A 16,515-nucleotide genomic window follows, 5' to 3' on the forward strand; every position below is an offset into this window, starting at 1 on the left:
CATCACTGCTGAACGCGATCCAGGCTGGAGGTTTGGTTGACTTGGCCAGAACTGTAGCAGTAGGGTGGTCAGTTCCTTTCTGTGTGTGTGTATGTATGTGTGTGTGTGTGTATATATATATATATATATATATATATATATATATATATCCATCCTATGGGCAATTTAGAGTAGCCAGTTAACCTAACTGCATGTCTTTTGGAGGAAACCGGAGCACCCGGAAGAAACCCACAGAGAGAACATGCAAACTCCACACAGAAAGGCCCCCCATCAGCCACTAGGCTTGAACCCAGAACCTTCTTGCTGTGAGGCGACAGTGCTAACCATTACACCGCCCCCAGTGTAACCAGTCACCCAATATAAAGACGAAGAGGGAGACACTAGAGAAGAAAAAAAAAAAAGACAGCACCTACACAGAAAACCTGTGAGATTTAATGATGCATCCAACAGGTATACCCTGTACCCTCTTGGAGGGATTAAAGCATGTGTTACATTTCTCCATTTGGACAATTTAATGTTTGCTATAGCACCTTCCAAGGACGACATAAACATTCTGAACAGTCCTTGTAGAACATTTGTAAATATTTCAGAGGATGTTGTCCAATGTCCCAGCACTGTCATGTATGGAACATTTTATTTTGTTCTTATGATCTGATCTGGTTCTGAATGTGAAAAACAATGAAATGCTGATTTCCAGCACACTGTTCTCTCATAGGTTAAAATTATCAGTACCTCTGATATGTTATTAGTTAGTAAGTAGAATGCTCTCTGTATGTACACATCCCCATTGATGCTGCTTAGACATTTGCATTTATGTAATATACAGTGCCTTGAAAAAGTATTCATACCCCTTGAACTTTTTCACATTTCCACCTTACAACCATGAACTTAAGTTTTTTATTGAGATTTTGTGATTAGACCAACACAGAGTAGCACATAATTGTGAAGTGAAATGAAAATGATAAATGGTCTTCAAAATTTTAAACAAAAAAAAATCTGAAAAATGTGATGTGCATTAGTATTCAGCCCCCCTGCGTCAATACTTTGTAGAGCCACCTTTTGCTGCAATTACAACTGCAAGTCTTTTGTGGTATGTCTCTACCAGCTTTGCACATCTAGACACTGAAATTTTTGCCCATTCTTCTTTGCAAAATAGCTCAAGCTCAGCCAGATTGGATGGAGAGCATCTGTGAACAGCAATTTTCAAGTCTTGCCACAGATGCTCAATGGGATTTAGGTCTGGACTTTGACTGGGCCATTCTAACACATGAATATTCTTTGATCTAAATCATTCCATTGTAGCTCTGGCTGTATGTTTAGGGTCATTGTCTTGCTGGAAGGTGAATCTCCTTCCCAGTCTCAAGTCTTTTGCAGCCTCCAACAGGTTTTCTTCCAGGATTGCTTTGTATTTAGCTCCATCCATCTTCCCATCAACTCTGACCAGCTTCCCTGTCCCTGCTGAAGAAAAGCATCCCCATAGCATGATGCTGCCACCACCATGTTTCACAGTGGGGATGGTGTGTGCAGGGTGACGAGCAGTGTTAGTTTTCCGCCACACACAGCGCTTTGCATTTAGGCCAAAAAGTTCAACTTTGGTCTCATCTGACCAAAGCACCTTCTTCCACATGTTTGCTGTGTCCCCTACATGGCTTCTGGCAAACTGCAAAAGGGACTTCTTATGCCTGTCTTTCAACAATGTCTTTCTTCTTGCCAATCTTCCAAAAAGGCCAGATTTGTGGATTGTACAACTTATAGTTGTCCTGTGCACAGATTCTCCCACCTGAGCTGTGGATTTCTGCAGCTCCTCCAGAGTGATCATGGGCCTCTTGGCTGCTTCTCTGACCAGTGCTCTCCTTGCTCGCCCTGTCAGTTTAGGTGGACGGCCATGTCTTGGTAGGTTTGCAGTTGTGCCATACTTTTTCCATTTTTGAATGATGGATTGAACAGTGCTTCTTGAGATGTTCAGAGCTTGGGATATTTTTTTTAATAACCTAACCCTGCTTTAAACTTCTCCGGAACTTTATCCCTGACCTGTCTGGTGAGTTCTTTGGTCTTCATGATGCTGTTTGTTCTTCAGTGTTCTCTAACAAACCACTGAGGCCTTCACAGAACAAGTGTATTTATGCTGAGAGTAAATTACGCACAGTAGGACTCTATTAACTAATTAGATGACTTCTGAAGGCAATTGATTGCACTGGATTGTATTTAGAGGTATCAGAGTACAGGGGGCTGAATATTAATGCACACCACATTTTTCAGATTTTTATTTGCTAATAGTAATATTATACACCACCACCTGCTGGCAGCTTGAGGAAACTCACTAAATCATCATCATCAGCAGCAGCTTCTTCTTCTTCCTCGTCCAGCACTGCTGCCAGGTCGAGGTCCTTATGGCCCATACTTGGAGCATAGTTTTGCATTCCACATGTTAGATGTATATCAGAATGGTGCAAGACATGTATGAGAACAGTGAAACGGCAGTGAGGTGTGCAGTTGGAACAACTCATCGGCAATGGTCTTATTCTGATTTCTTTCCGATAATGAAGGGTAGACAGAGGACAACACATTTAGTTGTAAGCAAGCAAATAAATTCCTAATACTAATCACTGGACTGTGAGTGCAGGCCTATATAATAGTGTGATGTTTCAGTGATTTTTCCTAGGGCGGCATGGTGGTGTAGTGGTTAGCACTGTCCCCTCACAGCAAGAAGGTTCTGGGTTCGAGCCTTTTGTGTGGAGCTTGCATGTTCTCCCCATGTCTGTGTGGGTTTCCTCCCACAGTCCAAAGACATGCAGTTAGGTTAACTGGCTACTCTAAACTGCCCATAGGTGTGAATGTGTGTGTGTGTGTGTGTGTGTGAATGCTTGATTCCCAAGCCCAGGAAGGGCATCCGGTGTAAAACTATGCTCCAAGTCATCGTCTTCTTTTGGCTGCTCCTGCCACAGCGGATCTTTCGTCTCCGTTGCTCCCTGTCTTCCGCATCCTTCTCTACCACACCTGCCACTTTCATGTCCTCTCTCACCACATCCATGTATCTCCTCTTTGGCCTTCCTCATTTTCGTTTGCCTGGTAGCTCCATCCTCAACATTCTCCTTCCAACATGCTCTGCATCTCTTCTCAGGATGTGCCCATACCATCTCAGTCTCATCTCTCTTAGCTTAATTCCCAAGCTCTCCACATGTGCTGTCCCTCTAATGTGCTCGTTCCTTATCCTGTCCAACCTTGTCACTCCCATCGCAAACCTTAACATCCTCAACTCCGCCACCTCCAACTTTGCCTCCTGTCTTTTCGTTAAGGGTACGGTGTCCAATCCAGACATCACAGCTGGCCTCATTACTGTCTTATACATCTTACCTTTCACTTTTGCTGGGACTTTCCTATCACAAATGACTCCCGAAATCCTTCTCCAACTGCTCCACCCTGCCTGCACTCTCTTTCTCACCTCACTATCGCAGACCCCATTTTCCTGTACAGTTGACCCCAGGTACTTGAATTCACCAACTTTCTTTACGTCTACTCCTCGCATCTTCACTACACTCTCATCCCCATTCTCATTGATGCACATGTATTCTGTTTTGCTCCTGCTCACCTTCATTCCTCTTTGTTCCAATGCATACCTCCATCTCTCCAAACCCAACTCAACCTCCTTTCTACTTTCACCACATATCACAATATCATCCGCAAACATCATGTTCCATGGTGACTTGTCTCACTTCGCCCGTCAAGCTATCCATCACTATGGCAAACAAGAAAGGACTCAAAGCAGATCCTTGATGGAGTCCCACCTTCACCTTGAACCATTCAGTCGTTCCAACTGCACACCTCACTGCTGTTTCACTGTTCTCATACATGTCTTGCACCATTCTGATATACATCTAACATGTGGAATGTAAAACTATGCTCCAAGTGTGGGCCACAAGGACCTCGACCTGGCAGCAGTGCTGGACGAGGAAGAAGAAGAAGCTGCTGCTGCTGCTGATGATTTAGTGAGTTTCCTCAAGCTGCCAGCAGGTGGCGGTGTGTAATATTACCATGAGCACAACTCATATCTCTGAAGAAGAAGAAGAAGAAGAAGCAGCTTTCCAGCAATCCTGGTAAGTGGTTGTCCTGCTTCAGTGTCATTTCAGCTGAACAAACAAACTATTAACCTGTGACTATAATATTTAGAGAAGTTTAATCGCTATTCTTATTGAAAGTCTTTAAGGTTAAGCTGAGTTATGAAGGTTGCTGAGTGTTAGTGTGTTGTGAAGTGGGTAAGGTGTTCACATAACCTACAAGAATGGGGCAAGGGCAGGTCAGTACTGTCATTAAGATAATCTTTTATTATCCCACAAGGGGAAATTTGCATTGTTACAGCAGCAAAATATATAAAGAGAAAAGATAAGGCAGTGAAGGAGTAGTGCAAAAGTACTAAGTAGACAAAAAAGGATATATATAAAAGAAATAAACTACAAATTTAGAGATTAAAAAAACTTAACAAATGAACAGGTTTGCAGATATATAGTTAACATAAGTGTATTACAAAGGTGGTATTGCACAGGTACAACCCCGATTCCAAAAAAGTTGGGACAAAGTACAAATTGTAAATAAAAAACGGAATGCAATAATTTACAAATCTCAAAAACTGATATTGTATTGACAATAGAACATAGACAACATATCAAATGTCGAAAGTGAGACAATTTGAAATTTCATGCCAAATACTGGCGCATTTGAAATTTCATTACAGCAACACATCTCAAAGTTGGGACAGGGGCAATAAGAGGCTGGAAAAGTTAAAGGTACAAAAAAGGAACAGCTGGAGGACCAAATTGCAACTCATTAGGTCAATTGGCAATAGGCCATTAACATGACTGGGTATAAAAAGAGCATCTTGGAGTGGCAGCGGCTCTCAGAAGTAAAGATGGGAAGAGGATCACCAATCCCCCTAATTCTGCACCGACAAATAGTGGAGCAATATCAGAAAGGAGTTCGACAGTGTAAAATTGCAAAGAGTTTGAACATATCATCTACAGTGCATAATATCATCAAGAGATTCAGAGAATCTGGAAGAATCTCTGTGCGTAAGGGTCAAGGCCGGAAAACCATACTGGGTGCCCGTGATCTTCGGGCCCTTAGACGGCACTGCATCACATACAGGCATGCTTCTGTATTGGAAATCACAAAATGGGCTCAGGAATATTTCCAGAGAACATTATCTGTGAACACAATTCACCGTGCCATCCGCCGTTGCCAGCTAAAACTCTATAGTTCAAAGAAGAAGCCGTATCTAAACATGATCCAGAAGCGCAGACGTCTTCTCTGGGCCAAGGCTCATTTAAAATGGACTGTGGCAAAGTGGAAAACTGTTCTGTGGTCAGACGAATCAAAATTTGAAGTTCTTTATGGAAATCAGGGACGCCGTGTCATTCGGACTAAAGAGGAGAAGGACGACCCAAGTTGTTATCAGCGCTCAGTTCAGAATCCTGCATCTCTGATGGTATGGGGTTGCATTAGTGTGTGTGGCATGGGCAGCTTACACATCTGGAAAGACACCATCAATGCTGAAAGGTATATCCAGGTTCTAGAGCAACATATGCTCCCATCCAGACGACGTCTCTTTCAGGGAAGACCTTGCATTTTCCAACATGACAATGCCAAACCACATACTGCATCAATTACAGCATCATGGCTGCGTAGAAGAAGGGTCCGGGTACTGAACTGGCCAGCCTGCAGTCCAGATCTTTCACCCATAGAAAACATTTGGCGCATCATAAAATGGAAGATACGGCAAAAAAGACCCAAGACAGTTGAGCAACTAGAATCCTACATTAGACAAGAATGGGTTAACATTCCTATCCCTAAACTTGAGCAACTTGTCTCCTCAGTCCCCAGACGTTTACAGACTGTTGTAAAGAGAAAAGGGGATGTCTCACAGTGGTAAACATGGCCTTGTCCCAACTTTTTTGAGATGTGGTGTTATCATGAAATTTAAAATCGCCTAATTTTTCTCTTTAAATGATACATTTTCTCAGTTTAAACATTTGATATGTCATCTATGTTCTATTCTGAATAAAATATGGAATTTTGAAACTTCCACATCATTGCATTCCGTTTTTATTTACAATTTGTACTTTGTCCCAACTTTTTTGGAATCGGGGTTGTAAGTCTGTATATTGTACAAGAGCCATTTTAACCATGTGTAGCTAGCAGTTTGCTGTAAAGTACTGATGCTGATGGTCAGTGCACACAGTATACGTTCAGAGGGGTTTCTATGGATGTAGAAGTGATCTGGACAGTATTGTTCATTATTGTGAGGAGTGACTGGTGCAGCTCCACTGGCACTGCCGGATGTTTCTTCAGCAAATTATCATGAACGGGTCAGTTTGCTGAATCAGCTGAAGTGCAGCTCTGTGATAAGGGAAGGATGGTGAACTTTGCATTGACTGACTTTTGTTCTACAGTAAACTTAGTTTTATTTTCTCACCTTTTCAAGGTTTATGACTTCCCAAGAGACTCAACCAATACTGACTTACATATTCACATCAGTACAACAAAAATGAGTGAAACAAACAAACAAAAATCAGTAAAACAGAAAATGATGTTTTGTGGTTTTTTGGCATTGAACATGCAATTTTTTTTTTGTGTTGATACAAGACAAACACAGTCCACCCACATTTACCTTTTGAACAGCATCCATTTTGTTTCAAGAGCATATGAAAGTTTAACAGGTCTTTGTGCACAGTTTTTGTGTGTTTTTCAGAGGTTAAGTACTTTTAAAAAAGTACTTAAAAAAAGTTTAACAGGTCTTTGTGCACAGTGTGTGTGTTTCGGGGGTTAAGTATTTTAACAAACGTTAAAAGTACTTTTTAAAAAAAGTTTAACAGGTCTTTGTGCACTGTGTGTGTGTGTGTGTGTGTGTGTTTCGGGGGTTAAGTACTTTTTTTTTTAAGTACTTAACCCTCGGAACATACATATGCACAAAGACCTGTTAAACTTTTGTTTTTTAAGTACTTAATCCCCGATACACACACACACACAACCTGTTAAACTTTTTTTAAAGTATTTATTTATTTATTTATTTATTTAAAAACAGGTTGTGTGTGTTTCGGGGTTTAAGTACTTTTTTAAAAAAAGTTTAGCAGGTCTTTGTGCACAGTTTTTGTGTGGTTTTTTGGAGTTAAATACTTAAAGAACACTGTGGTATATACAGGACTGTCAAAGTCTTAGTCACCCCTTTCTATGCCTCCACCACCTTAAGGTGCAGGAGGCATTATGTTTTCGGGTTGTCCGTCTGTCCGTGCATCCGTGCGTGCGTCCGTCCCGAAACCTTGTGAACACGATATCTCAAAGGCTACTGAAAGGAATTTCACCAAACTTTCACCATTTGTGCGCTTTGGGACAAACATGAACTGATTAGATTTTGAGATCAAAAGGTCTAAGGTCAAGGTCACTGTGAGGTCAAATGTCTGTCTGAAAACCTTGTGGACACAATATCTCCAAGGCTGATACAAGTAATTTCACCAGGTCAAGATTACTGTGAGGTCAAATGTCCATCCCCAAATCACAACTTAATAAGCCGTGTAGTCTACCAGGCGGAGGCATCCCCATCCACGCCGTTGGCGTCGAGTTCTATCTAGTTTGCCCTTTTTTTTTTTTAAGTACAGTACAAACTTCATTATCATGGGCGCCGCCAGGGGGGGAAAGGTTAGAACAATTCTAGGGGCCCAGCACTGCCATGGGGCCCTTTAAGGGGCTGATAATATGCTTTTAATGATTTTAATAAGACTTTTGAAATAACAACAATGCAATATTCCATCTGATAAAATGAGCTAATTGAACAACCTTGTGTCTATTTCTTGAGTTCTTCAACATATTGTCATTTAACCCTCCTCTTTTTGCGAAATGGTACGGTCCAGTTCTGGTAGAAGCGCGATTGCTGTGTCGCGGTGCAGCAGCCAGCCAGCAGTGGAGTGCGTACAGTCTATGATCGCTAAATATGAAGAGTGGCTGTCAAAAACGTAAAGAAAGGCAGCTGAAAGCTGAGAGGGACCGGAGAGGCAGGCAACTGGTCACTCAGTTTTTCCCAAAGAAAGGTAGCTATCGTTCACGTGTGTTCAAAATATTAGCGAATGGTAAATGAACAGTATGAACGTGGTTGGATTAGCCTATCAAGAGAACACTTTTACAGTTTGTACAGTGACATTTTTTCCATTTTAATAACTGAACTGTCTTGTGTGATAAACAAGATTAAATATTACGTTATGCTGGTGCTAATAACTAGTGCTAATAACCAGTTTCATAACTAATGGGGTGCCCTAAATATGCACAGATTCAGCCTCAGGGGGACCGCCGCCCTACCAAACCACTGAACCCCCCTTTGGAGAAGGAGGTAAGCAGCAATACAACCCATAAATGCTTTAGGATTGAAGTTTTTAATGAGCGAGCGCCATATACAGTTTGCTAGATTAAAGTGTTGCTAATAACGGACACCAGTCAAGTGTTTGACATGGTTACATTTGGATTGGTTGATATTGCTGGTAAGAATCTATCTTGAATATTTTATTGTTCATAGATATTTGAATATTTGCTTTGACAATAAATGAGTGCTGCCTAAAAGAAAGCATAAACTCTCAGTGGATTTCTTGCAGTGCATTATGTTGTATGAAATAACTGTTGCCTAGTTATTAATCAAGGCAGGAAATTGTGATTACTGATGTTTTCTGGAACTCTCTGGCACTGAAGTAGCCTATAAAGAATGTATATCTTATAAATCCATACAGATACATTGATGCATGCAAGTTGTGTCAACACATGAACGAATGAACTCCATACTAAGTAGCCCAATTTTGCACACTTGAATGAAGAACAGTTCAAAGCAGTGTGTTAAATTATGTTGGTTATGTTTATTTACAGTCAACTCAATAATAACTGCTGCATCATTCACCATTTTATTTCCTTTTTTCTTTTTATGTATGGGCTTATATTGGCCTGAATTATGTCTTGGCTTATACTGCCATCTACTGGTCAAACAATATAAAAGTGTAAATTAGAAAACAAGGTCAAAAACTCCTGGTCCATGGAGGGGCAACCAATAGTCTAACTCTGCTTACGCTCAAATTTCTGTCTAGACACACTTTGCTTTGAACATATTCCCTTTTTGCAGAACAGTACACACAACTTTCTACCTAACACATAACAATCCATGGGATTTCCATAGGTATTTTGATGCTGGGTAGAAAACTTTTTCTATGATTTATTAGCAGTCACGTCACACATTTCACTACCAATTGTCCTAGCACAAGAAGGCATGTGGCAAAATCTTGAAGTTTCATTTGTGATTGTAAATGCACCAGAATTAGTCACTGACCAGTTTTCATCTAGTCCCTGGTAGGTTAATACATAAAATGTAATAACAAAGTCACAAACTCAAGGTCCATGGGCTATCAAAAGTCAAATAATGACAATAGTGCAATTGTGACGAGGGTGGGCAAAGTTGGGGGGCCCAAAATTCTAATCTTTCATGGGGCCCAAAATTTCTGGCGGCGCCCCTGTTCATTATACATTCATTTTATGACTTCATTATTGAGTCAGTACAAAAACATGTTAGATTTACAAATGTTAGTTTTCCAGCACAAATTAAATGTGACAGGAAAGTGTTTGTATGTCAGTAAAGAAAGCAGGGTATTACGCAAGAGACCACTTTTCAGACAAAAAGAAAACATAATGAAGGCTACTGGGTTTTCCTGCAAAATGAAGACGTGAGTGTGACAAAGTGTCCAGAAGAACTGTGTCTGGTTCTGTAAGATGTTCAGTAAAACCTCCAGCTCATTTCCGCATCAAACTGCACTCACTGTACCTGAGACTTTTTTTTTTAAGCAAAAGGTTATCACACTAAATACTGACTTTGTTTCGTTTATTTCACTTATTACTATTTACTGTTCTTTGTAATTTTTTTTATGCCTCTGCCACCGCAAGATGCAGGAGGCATTATGTTTTCGGGTTGTCCGTCTGTCCGTGCGTGCGTCCGTCCCGAAACCTTGTGAACGCGATATCTCAAAGGCTAATGAAAGGAATTTCACCAAACTTTCGCCATTTGTGCATTTGGGGACAAACATGAACTGATTAGATTTTGAGGTCAAAAGGTCTAAGGTCAAGGTCACTGTGAGGTCAAATGTCTGTCTGAAAACCTTGTGAACACAATATCTCCAAGGCAAATACAAGTAATTTCACCAGGTCAAGATTACTGTGAGGTCAAATGTCCATCCCCAAATCACAACTTAATAAGCTGTGTAGTCTACCAGGCGGAGGCATCCCCATCCACGCCGTTGGCGTCGAGTTCTATCTAGTTTAATGTAGAAACATCATTATTTTTGAAAACATTTCTTTGAATGTGATTTTTTTAAATTACATTTTATATTGTACAGTGTGTTTCTTTTCACATGTCTCAGAGACTCAGATTGTTGGCGCGCCAGCGTCTAAGATGCACTATTTCGAATAATGAAGTACGCATTGTCGAGAGGGGCAGGGGCCAATATGGACGCAAGCATTTTATACCCTATTTGGAACGTTTCGTGGCGTATTACTTGACTTCATGGTCTCTATCGAAAATCTTGCACAAATATGCAACTTCCAACATAATTATCTGGATATTCAACAGATTTCAGCATCGGATGAATTTGTTTTGACCGCTGCCATATTGAATATACGTCGGACCCGTTCGTGTATTTATGCCGCCCCGTTTGTAGCGTCCCAAGCGAGTAAAACCTGATCCAAGTCTTTCGCTAGGTGGCGTCTTACGGTCTATGTACGAATATTCAAAAGAGACAAGAAAACATGGATAAGAAAAAAAAGAAAAAATACATCTATTTTGTCATTCTTCGGCAGAAAGAGAGTACATTCACCTGAAAAAACTGATACCCCTGATACCCAAGGTAATTAGTCATACTAGATTTACAACAACTACTACTGCAACATCAATTACTACAACAGCAACTACTACTACTACCACTACCACTGGTGACTACTACTACTACCACCACTACTACTACTACTATAGACCTACACCAAACTGAAAACAAGTTAATAAAATAAATTAATGAAATTAGAAGTAGAGATGATTAGAGACAAGCAGAATTAGACCGTCACAGCATGCAAAAAACAAATCCATTCTTGTGCTATAATTTACAAGGAGGAGATAATATAGATGTGATATATAGTGGCCTGTGGTTGAATTACAAAATATTGCCACTGACTAAACAATATCTCAATATGTTTGGTTGAAGCATTGATTTTTGTCATCTACATTGCTTCATATGGCTTCTAATACCAAAAAAAAAAACAGAATTGAGAAGAAAAAAACAGCCCCTGGGCTGCCCCAGCTGTTCATTGGGCTCGCTTCGCTCACTAGGTTCGCTTCAACTGAAGGATAATCACTGGGCCCCCATTGTAGAAATGGGCCCCTGTTTTTTCCCAGGAGGGGCCCTGTGGGCCCCTTGACCTGCAAAACAATCTGAGTCTCTGATGTCTGATAACTTGCTGCTGTAACATGATTTCCCATCCATCCATCCAAAACTGAAGATAAATACCCAGAGGCTTTGTGAAGTATTCTATCAGGTATGCGGCGGTAGACGGATGTAAGTGCAGGAAGGGTGTATATTAGCAGGCGTGATATTTACCAAAACAAACTGTGAGGCAAGGTTAGAGGAACAATTACAAATGAAACCAGAGTCGTAAACATGGCCAGAAACAAATGTGATTGTGATAATAATACTTTGTGAAGCCTCTGCACTTTTTTTTTCCACAGTGCTGTACTGCACAACACGCTCTGAAGGATCCCTGAATGAAGATGCACTTTTTAAGTCTGAGTGAAGGTTAGGCTGTGCCTCACTGCTATATTGTTGAGGCTTCCATGAGCATCAGGGACATGGATTTGAGACAAATACATCTCAAGAGGCTCGGCGAAGGTTCCCCTAGCTTCAGGAAATATTCCCAAACCCACCTGCGAGTATTCACCACTAAGTTTGCCAGCAAAAACATTGCCACCAAATTTCAATGCATGCGTTGAAATTTTTCATGACATTTTTGGCCACTCATGAGGCGGAGATGCACCAAAAAAAAAAAACAACTCGCGAAGCTCGGAGAACATTCACCGTGGATTGCACGATTGGTGACGATGCTGCCAGTTTTCATCACCAAGTATTCGCAAACCCATTGCAAGCTGTAGTGTGACCAGGGCCTAATATGTTTGCATAATACTGTACATAAATAATAGAAATGAATGCTGGGAATGCTAATAGCTCCTGAAATGCTGCATGTAGATGAATTGTTTTACTGTTTCTTGAGCTGTGGATTTATCTTCAGTTTTGAACAGATAGATAGATAGATAGATAGATAGATAGATAGATAGATAGATAGATAGATAGATAGATAGATAGATTTACTTTATTGACCCCAAGCTGGGAAATTGTTACAGCAGCAAGTTATCAGACAAGCGAAAAGAAAAAGACACCCTGTACAACATAAAATAGAATTAAAAAAAAAAATCCCAAGAACAAGCTGACTAAATAGTATACAGATAAAAATGTAACGATTTAAAAAAAATTGTATGTGCTTTGTACAGGTGAATGTGCATTAATAATGCTAAAAACAAGAATTACAATGAATGAAAGTAAGAAAACTATACAAAAGTGGCAGTATTGAATGGAAAATTATAGATAGATAAAAACAAATGAGGGCGGCACGGTGGTGTAGTGGTTAGCACTCAGTGCGTTTACATGCACATCCAAATCGAGCTGCTGTCGGTAATCGAGCTAAGGGTCCCAGCAGGGGTGCCAGAGAAATCCAATCCTACATGCACACAAGGAAATCGAGCTATTGTGTGAGGTACATTATGCACCCGAGCCACAGGTGGCGCTACACGCCCCATCGTGTTGGTACACTTCCGGTTGTCATCATGAAGAAGAGCTATTCAAGAGTATAAACAAAGTTATCAGTTCCGTGTTCACAAGTTCCGTGCTCAAGCTGTTAGGCTTGCTCTAACAGACTGTATGGCTACAAACTGTCCTGCGCAGACCACTGTTTTGTAAGACAACTTATTTTGCACAATTGTATATTTTTCTAAAGTCCATTTTTTGCTTACAATTTAACTTATGTCTTAATAAACACACAAAGTTAAATTGTTTTGTTTTTATTTACATTCTTCAGATGTTGGACACATATATATATTAGGGTTGGGCGGTATCCAAATTTTGATACCTTTAAACTGTCTCTGTGTTTTCCCGGGGTATACGGTATTACCGAGAAAAAAATATTTTGTTTTGGCCTACTGTGTAGCGTGCGCCTATACCGGCGGACCTTGTCCAGACCTGCGCCTATGCCTCAGATGTACTATTTAAAAGCAGCATAGCGAATTATGTGCATTGTGGTATGGATTAAGCAGCAAAGCGAATTTTGTGCATTGATGAATGGATTAAGAGATATTTCAAAGCATCACGCAACTCTTCCTTCATCTTGAAAATAGCATTCAACTGTTGTTTACACATGTCTGCGTTGAAACGCCATTTGCAGCACTATTTCACCTACTCCATCAAAAAAAGTACACGATGAGCAGGATCATACCCTTTCAAGCATGGGAAATAAAAAAAGAAAAGAAAAAGAATCAACCAACACCCAAGTCCGTTTAGACTGCGCGATAAACCATATTCTTCAGCGCAAATGAGGCGAACCTAATTCAAATGCTTGATAGCTGCACAAGGCAAAATCATATGGGCCCACGTCATGCCATGGCGGGGAAATTAATAATCAAATGGCCTTACCTTGCTTAAAACGTTGTCTTGATCACATAACTCCTTACAATTATTCCACTTAAATCCATACGGTTTAACACACCCAACAAAGATAGCAAGCGCATTGCTAATTCCCACCAGAAACCTAACAGTTTACGCTACGATGTTTTCTTCCGTTTCTTCAGTAGATGACATTTCAAACGTTTATTACCCACATCCCAAATGTCATACGTTATATTATTTTACCTTGTTGTTACTCATGTAACCTACTCAAAACACAACTCATTGGAGAGATCTCATGGAAGTGGAGTACCCCAGGCTATGGTGTGCCTTAGGGGACATATTAGATTTTTTCGATTTTTCTTCTTACATACTTTACACACAGCTTCATCTGTGTTTGCTGGCTCTCCCTTTTCATTTGGTTTGAAACCAAAATACTGCCACACTGCCGATGTTGTATTTTTTTTTTGCCACTAACTCGTTATCTTGACTTGCCATCTTTCAACCGCGGTCTCAGTCTCTTGCGAAGCTTTCTATCAGACTCCAAATGTCACGCAGGGTTGCCATGGTAACGACATAAACAACCCTGCACGCGATGAGAACTTCTTTAGGAAATTGATAGAATTAGTGAAAATACGATCACACAGTTATTCGGGATGATCTTCAATTTATTATTTTATATTATGACCTCATGTACTCCATATTTATTTAGATATTATATATTTTTTTAAAATGACGGTAATGAGACCGATACCGTTGGTACTTTTGAATACCTCGGGATACCTTCTTACCGTAATACCGCCCAACCCTAATATATATATATATATATATATATATATATATATATATATACACACACACACAAATACAGTGACTTGTTTATGTACACAATTCACAGCTATGCAACAGATGTATTTGGTGATGCAGTAAGTGAGCTAAATTTTAACAGTGCAAACAATGCCACAAAAAGAAAAGATTCATGCCGTTGTCATGATTCGTTGTCATGCCGACCGAGGCTGTTGTGTTTCCCGCTTGTGGTCTTGTCACTCGTCACTTCTGGAAGGGGCAGTGCTGAAGTAAGTAGCTCGATAGGGTTTACATGCACTAAGTAGCTCGGCTACAATCGCATAATCTAGGTCGTGTAGCTCGATTACGAGAAATCAAGTTCGGTTCGATTTCAGCCGAGCTAAGGTGTATCCATGGCATTTAGAACTTCGATTTCAGTCGAGCAACGGCAGAAATTCGATTTTCTCTATGTGCATGTAAACGCACTGACTGTCACCTCACAGCAAGAAGGTCCGGGTTCGAGCCCCGTGGCTGGCGAGGGCCTTTCTGTGCGGAGTTTGCATGTTCTCCCCGTGTCCGCGTGGGTTTCCTCCGGGTGCTCCGGTTTCCCCCACAGTCCAAAGACATGCAGGTTAGGTTAACTGGTGACTCTAAATTGACCGTAGGTGTGATTGTGAGTGTGAATGGTTGTCTGTGTCTATGTGTCAGCCCTGTGATGACCTGGCGACTTGTCCAGGGTGTACCCCGCCTTTCGCCCGTAGTCAGCTGGGATAGGCTCCAGCTTGCCTGCGACCCTGTAGAAGGATAAAGCGGCTAGAGATAATGAGATGAGATGAGACAACCAGATCCAGATGCCCACAGAAATTAATGGTCAGAAAATGGAGAGTGTAGACAAGTACAAATACCTTGGCACCATTATTGACAACAAGCTCACATTTGAGGTAAAGTGTGAAGCTGTTTTAAAAAGGCCAACCAGCGTCTGCATTGTCTGAGGAAACTGTCTTACTTTCACATTGATCGAACCTTGCTTACCCTCTTTTACCGTGCTTTTATTGAATCTACCTTATCTTTCTGTTTGGCGTGCTGGTTCAACAACCTGTCTTTTAAAAACAAGAATTCCCTTTTTCAAATAGTTAAGTGGTCTGGCAGGCTGATTGGAGAGCCACAACTTAGTCCTGAGACCCTGTACACCAGACAGTTGCAGAGGATAGCTGGTTCCATCTTGGAAGATAGCTCTCACCCACTGTATAAGGAATTTCAGCTCCTTCCATCTGGTTACAGATACAACCTACCTGTCTGCAAGACAAAGCGTTTCAGAGGAAGTTTTGTCCCCTCTGCTATTAGAGAGATTAATAATATAACTTCTAAACATAGGCTGGAATAGCACAATTTATTTTATTTGTTTTATAATTAATTTTTTATTTGTTTATATATTTAAGGCTCTTATCAGTCTCATTTTATTATATATTCATCAATCTATCATGGCTGGTATATCACTGTTTTTTTTTTACACAATGTGACACTATGTCACTCTAGGATGCGCTACTTTGGTACTGTCTAATGTTCATAGCTGCCAACTACTACGAATAAATCGTATTTATTACGATTTGTCGTTTTGATTACAAAAATACGAATTTACTACAATAAAATACAATTTTGCCAATTTTCATGGGTCATTTTCAAAGTCTGTTACCGGTGGGATTCGTATTTGATAAAACACCGCTTCGTTCCAAGCGGCAGATACTACACCAAATTTCATTGGCTATTGCTTGTTCTCTCAGCCAATCAATGATGCTATTAGATCATCCATGGCACGCTATCGTCTGGCCTTTGTTCACGAAGTTTCTGAACAAAGCATGGCGTTTCAAGCTTTTGTTATGAAGATGTAGCGTAGTACTAATCTCTAAAGAAAGCATGCTATCCCACCGGTGATAGACTTTGAAAATGACCCATGAAAATTGGC

The 16,515-nt window shown here is 40.5% G+C and overlaps 1 protein-coding gene across 3 annotated transcripts in view; it reads left to right on the forward strand.

The window, feature by feature from the left end:
• The first annotated feature begins 4,062 nt into the window (after nucleotides 1-4,062).
• Nucleotides 4,063-16,515, forward strand: part of acox3 (acyl-CoA oxidase 3, pristanoyl) — a 55,266-nt gene continuing 42,813 nt past the window's right edge. Inside the window, exons 1-3 of one of the 3 annotated variants that reach the window (XM_060914449.1) lie at nucleotides 4,063-4,094; nucleotides 7,899-8,075; nucleotides 8,312-8,371. In XM_060914449.1, the coding sequence (XP_060770432.1) occupies nucleotides 7,979-8,075; nucleotides 8,312-8,371 (157 nt within the window). In that variant the 5' untranslated portion in view covers nucleotides 4,063-4,094; nucleotides 7,899-7,978. The remainder of the gene's footprint in view (nucleotides 4,095-7,898; nucleotides 8,076-8,311; nucleotides 8,372-16,515) is intronic. The other 2 variants (XM_060914537.1, XM_060914621.1) reach the window with 2 other exon arrangements.

This window comes from Neoarius graeffei, chromosome 1 (genome assembly GCF_027579695.1).
Source record: "Neoarius graeffei isolate fNeoGra1 chromosome 1, fNeoGra1.pri, whole genome shotgun sequence".
In the NCBI taxonomy this organism is placed as follows: Eukaryota; Metazoa; Chordata; class Actinopteri; order Siluriformes; family Ariidae; genus Neoarius; species Neoarius graeffei.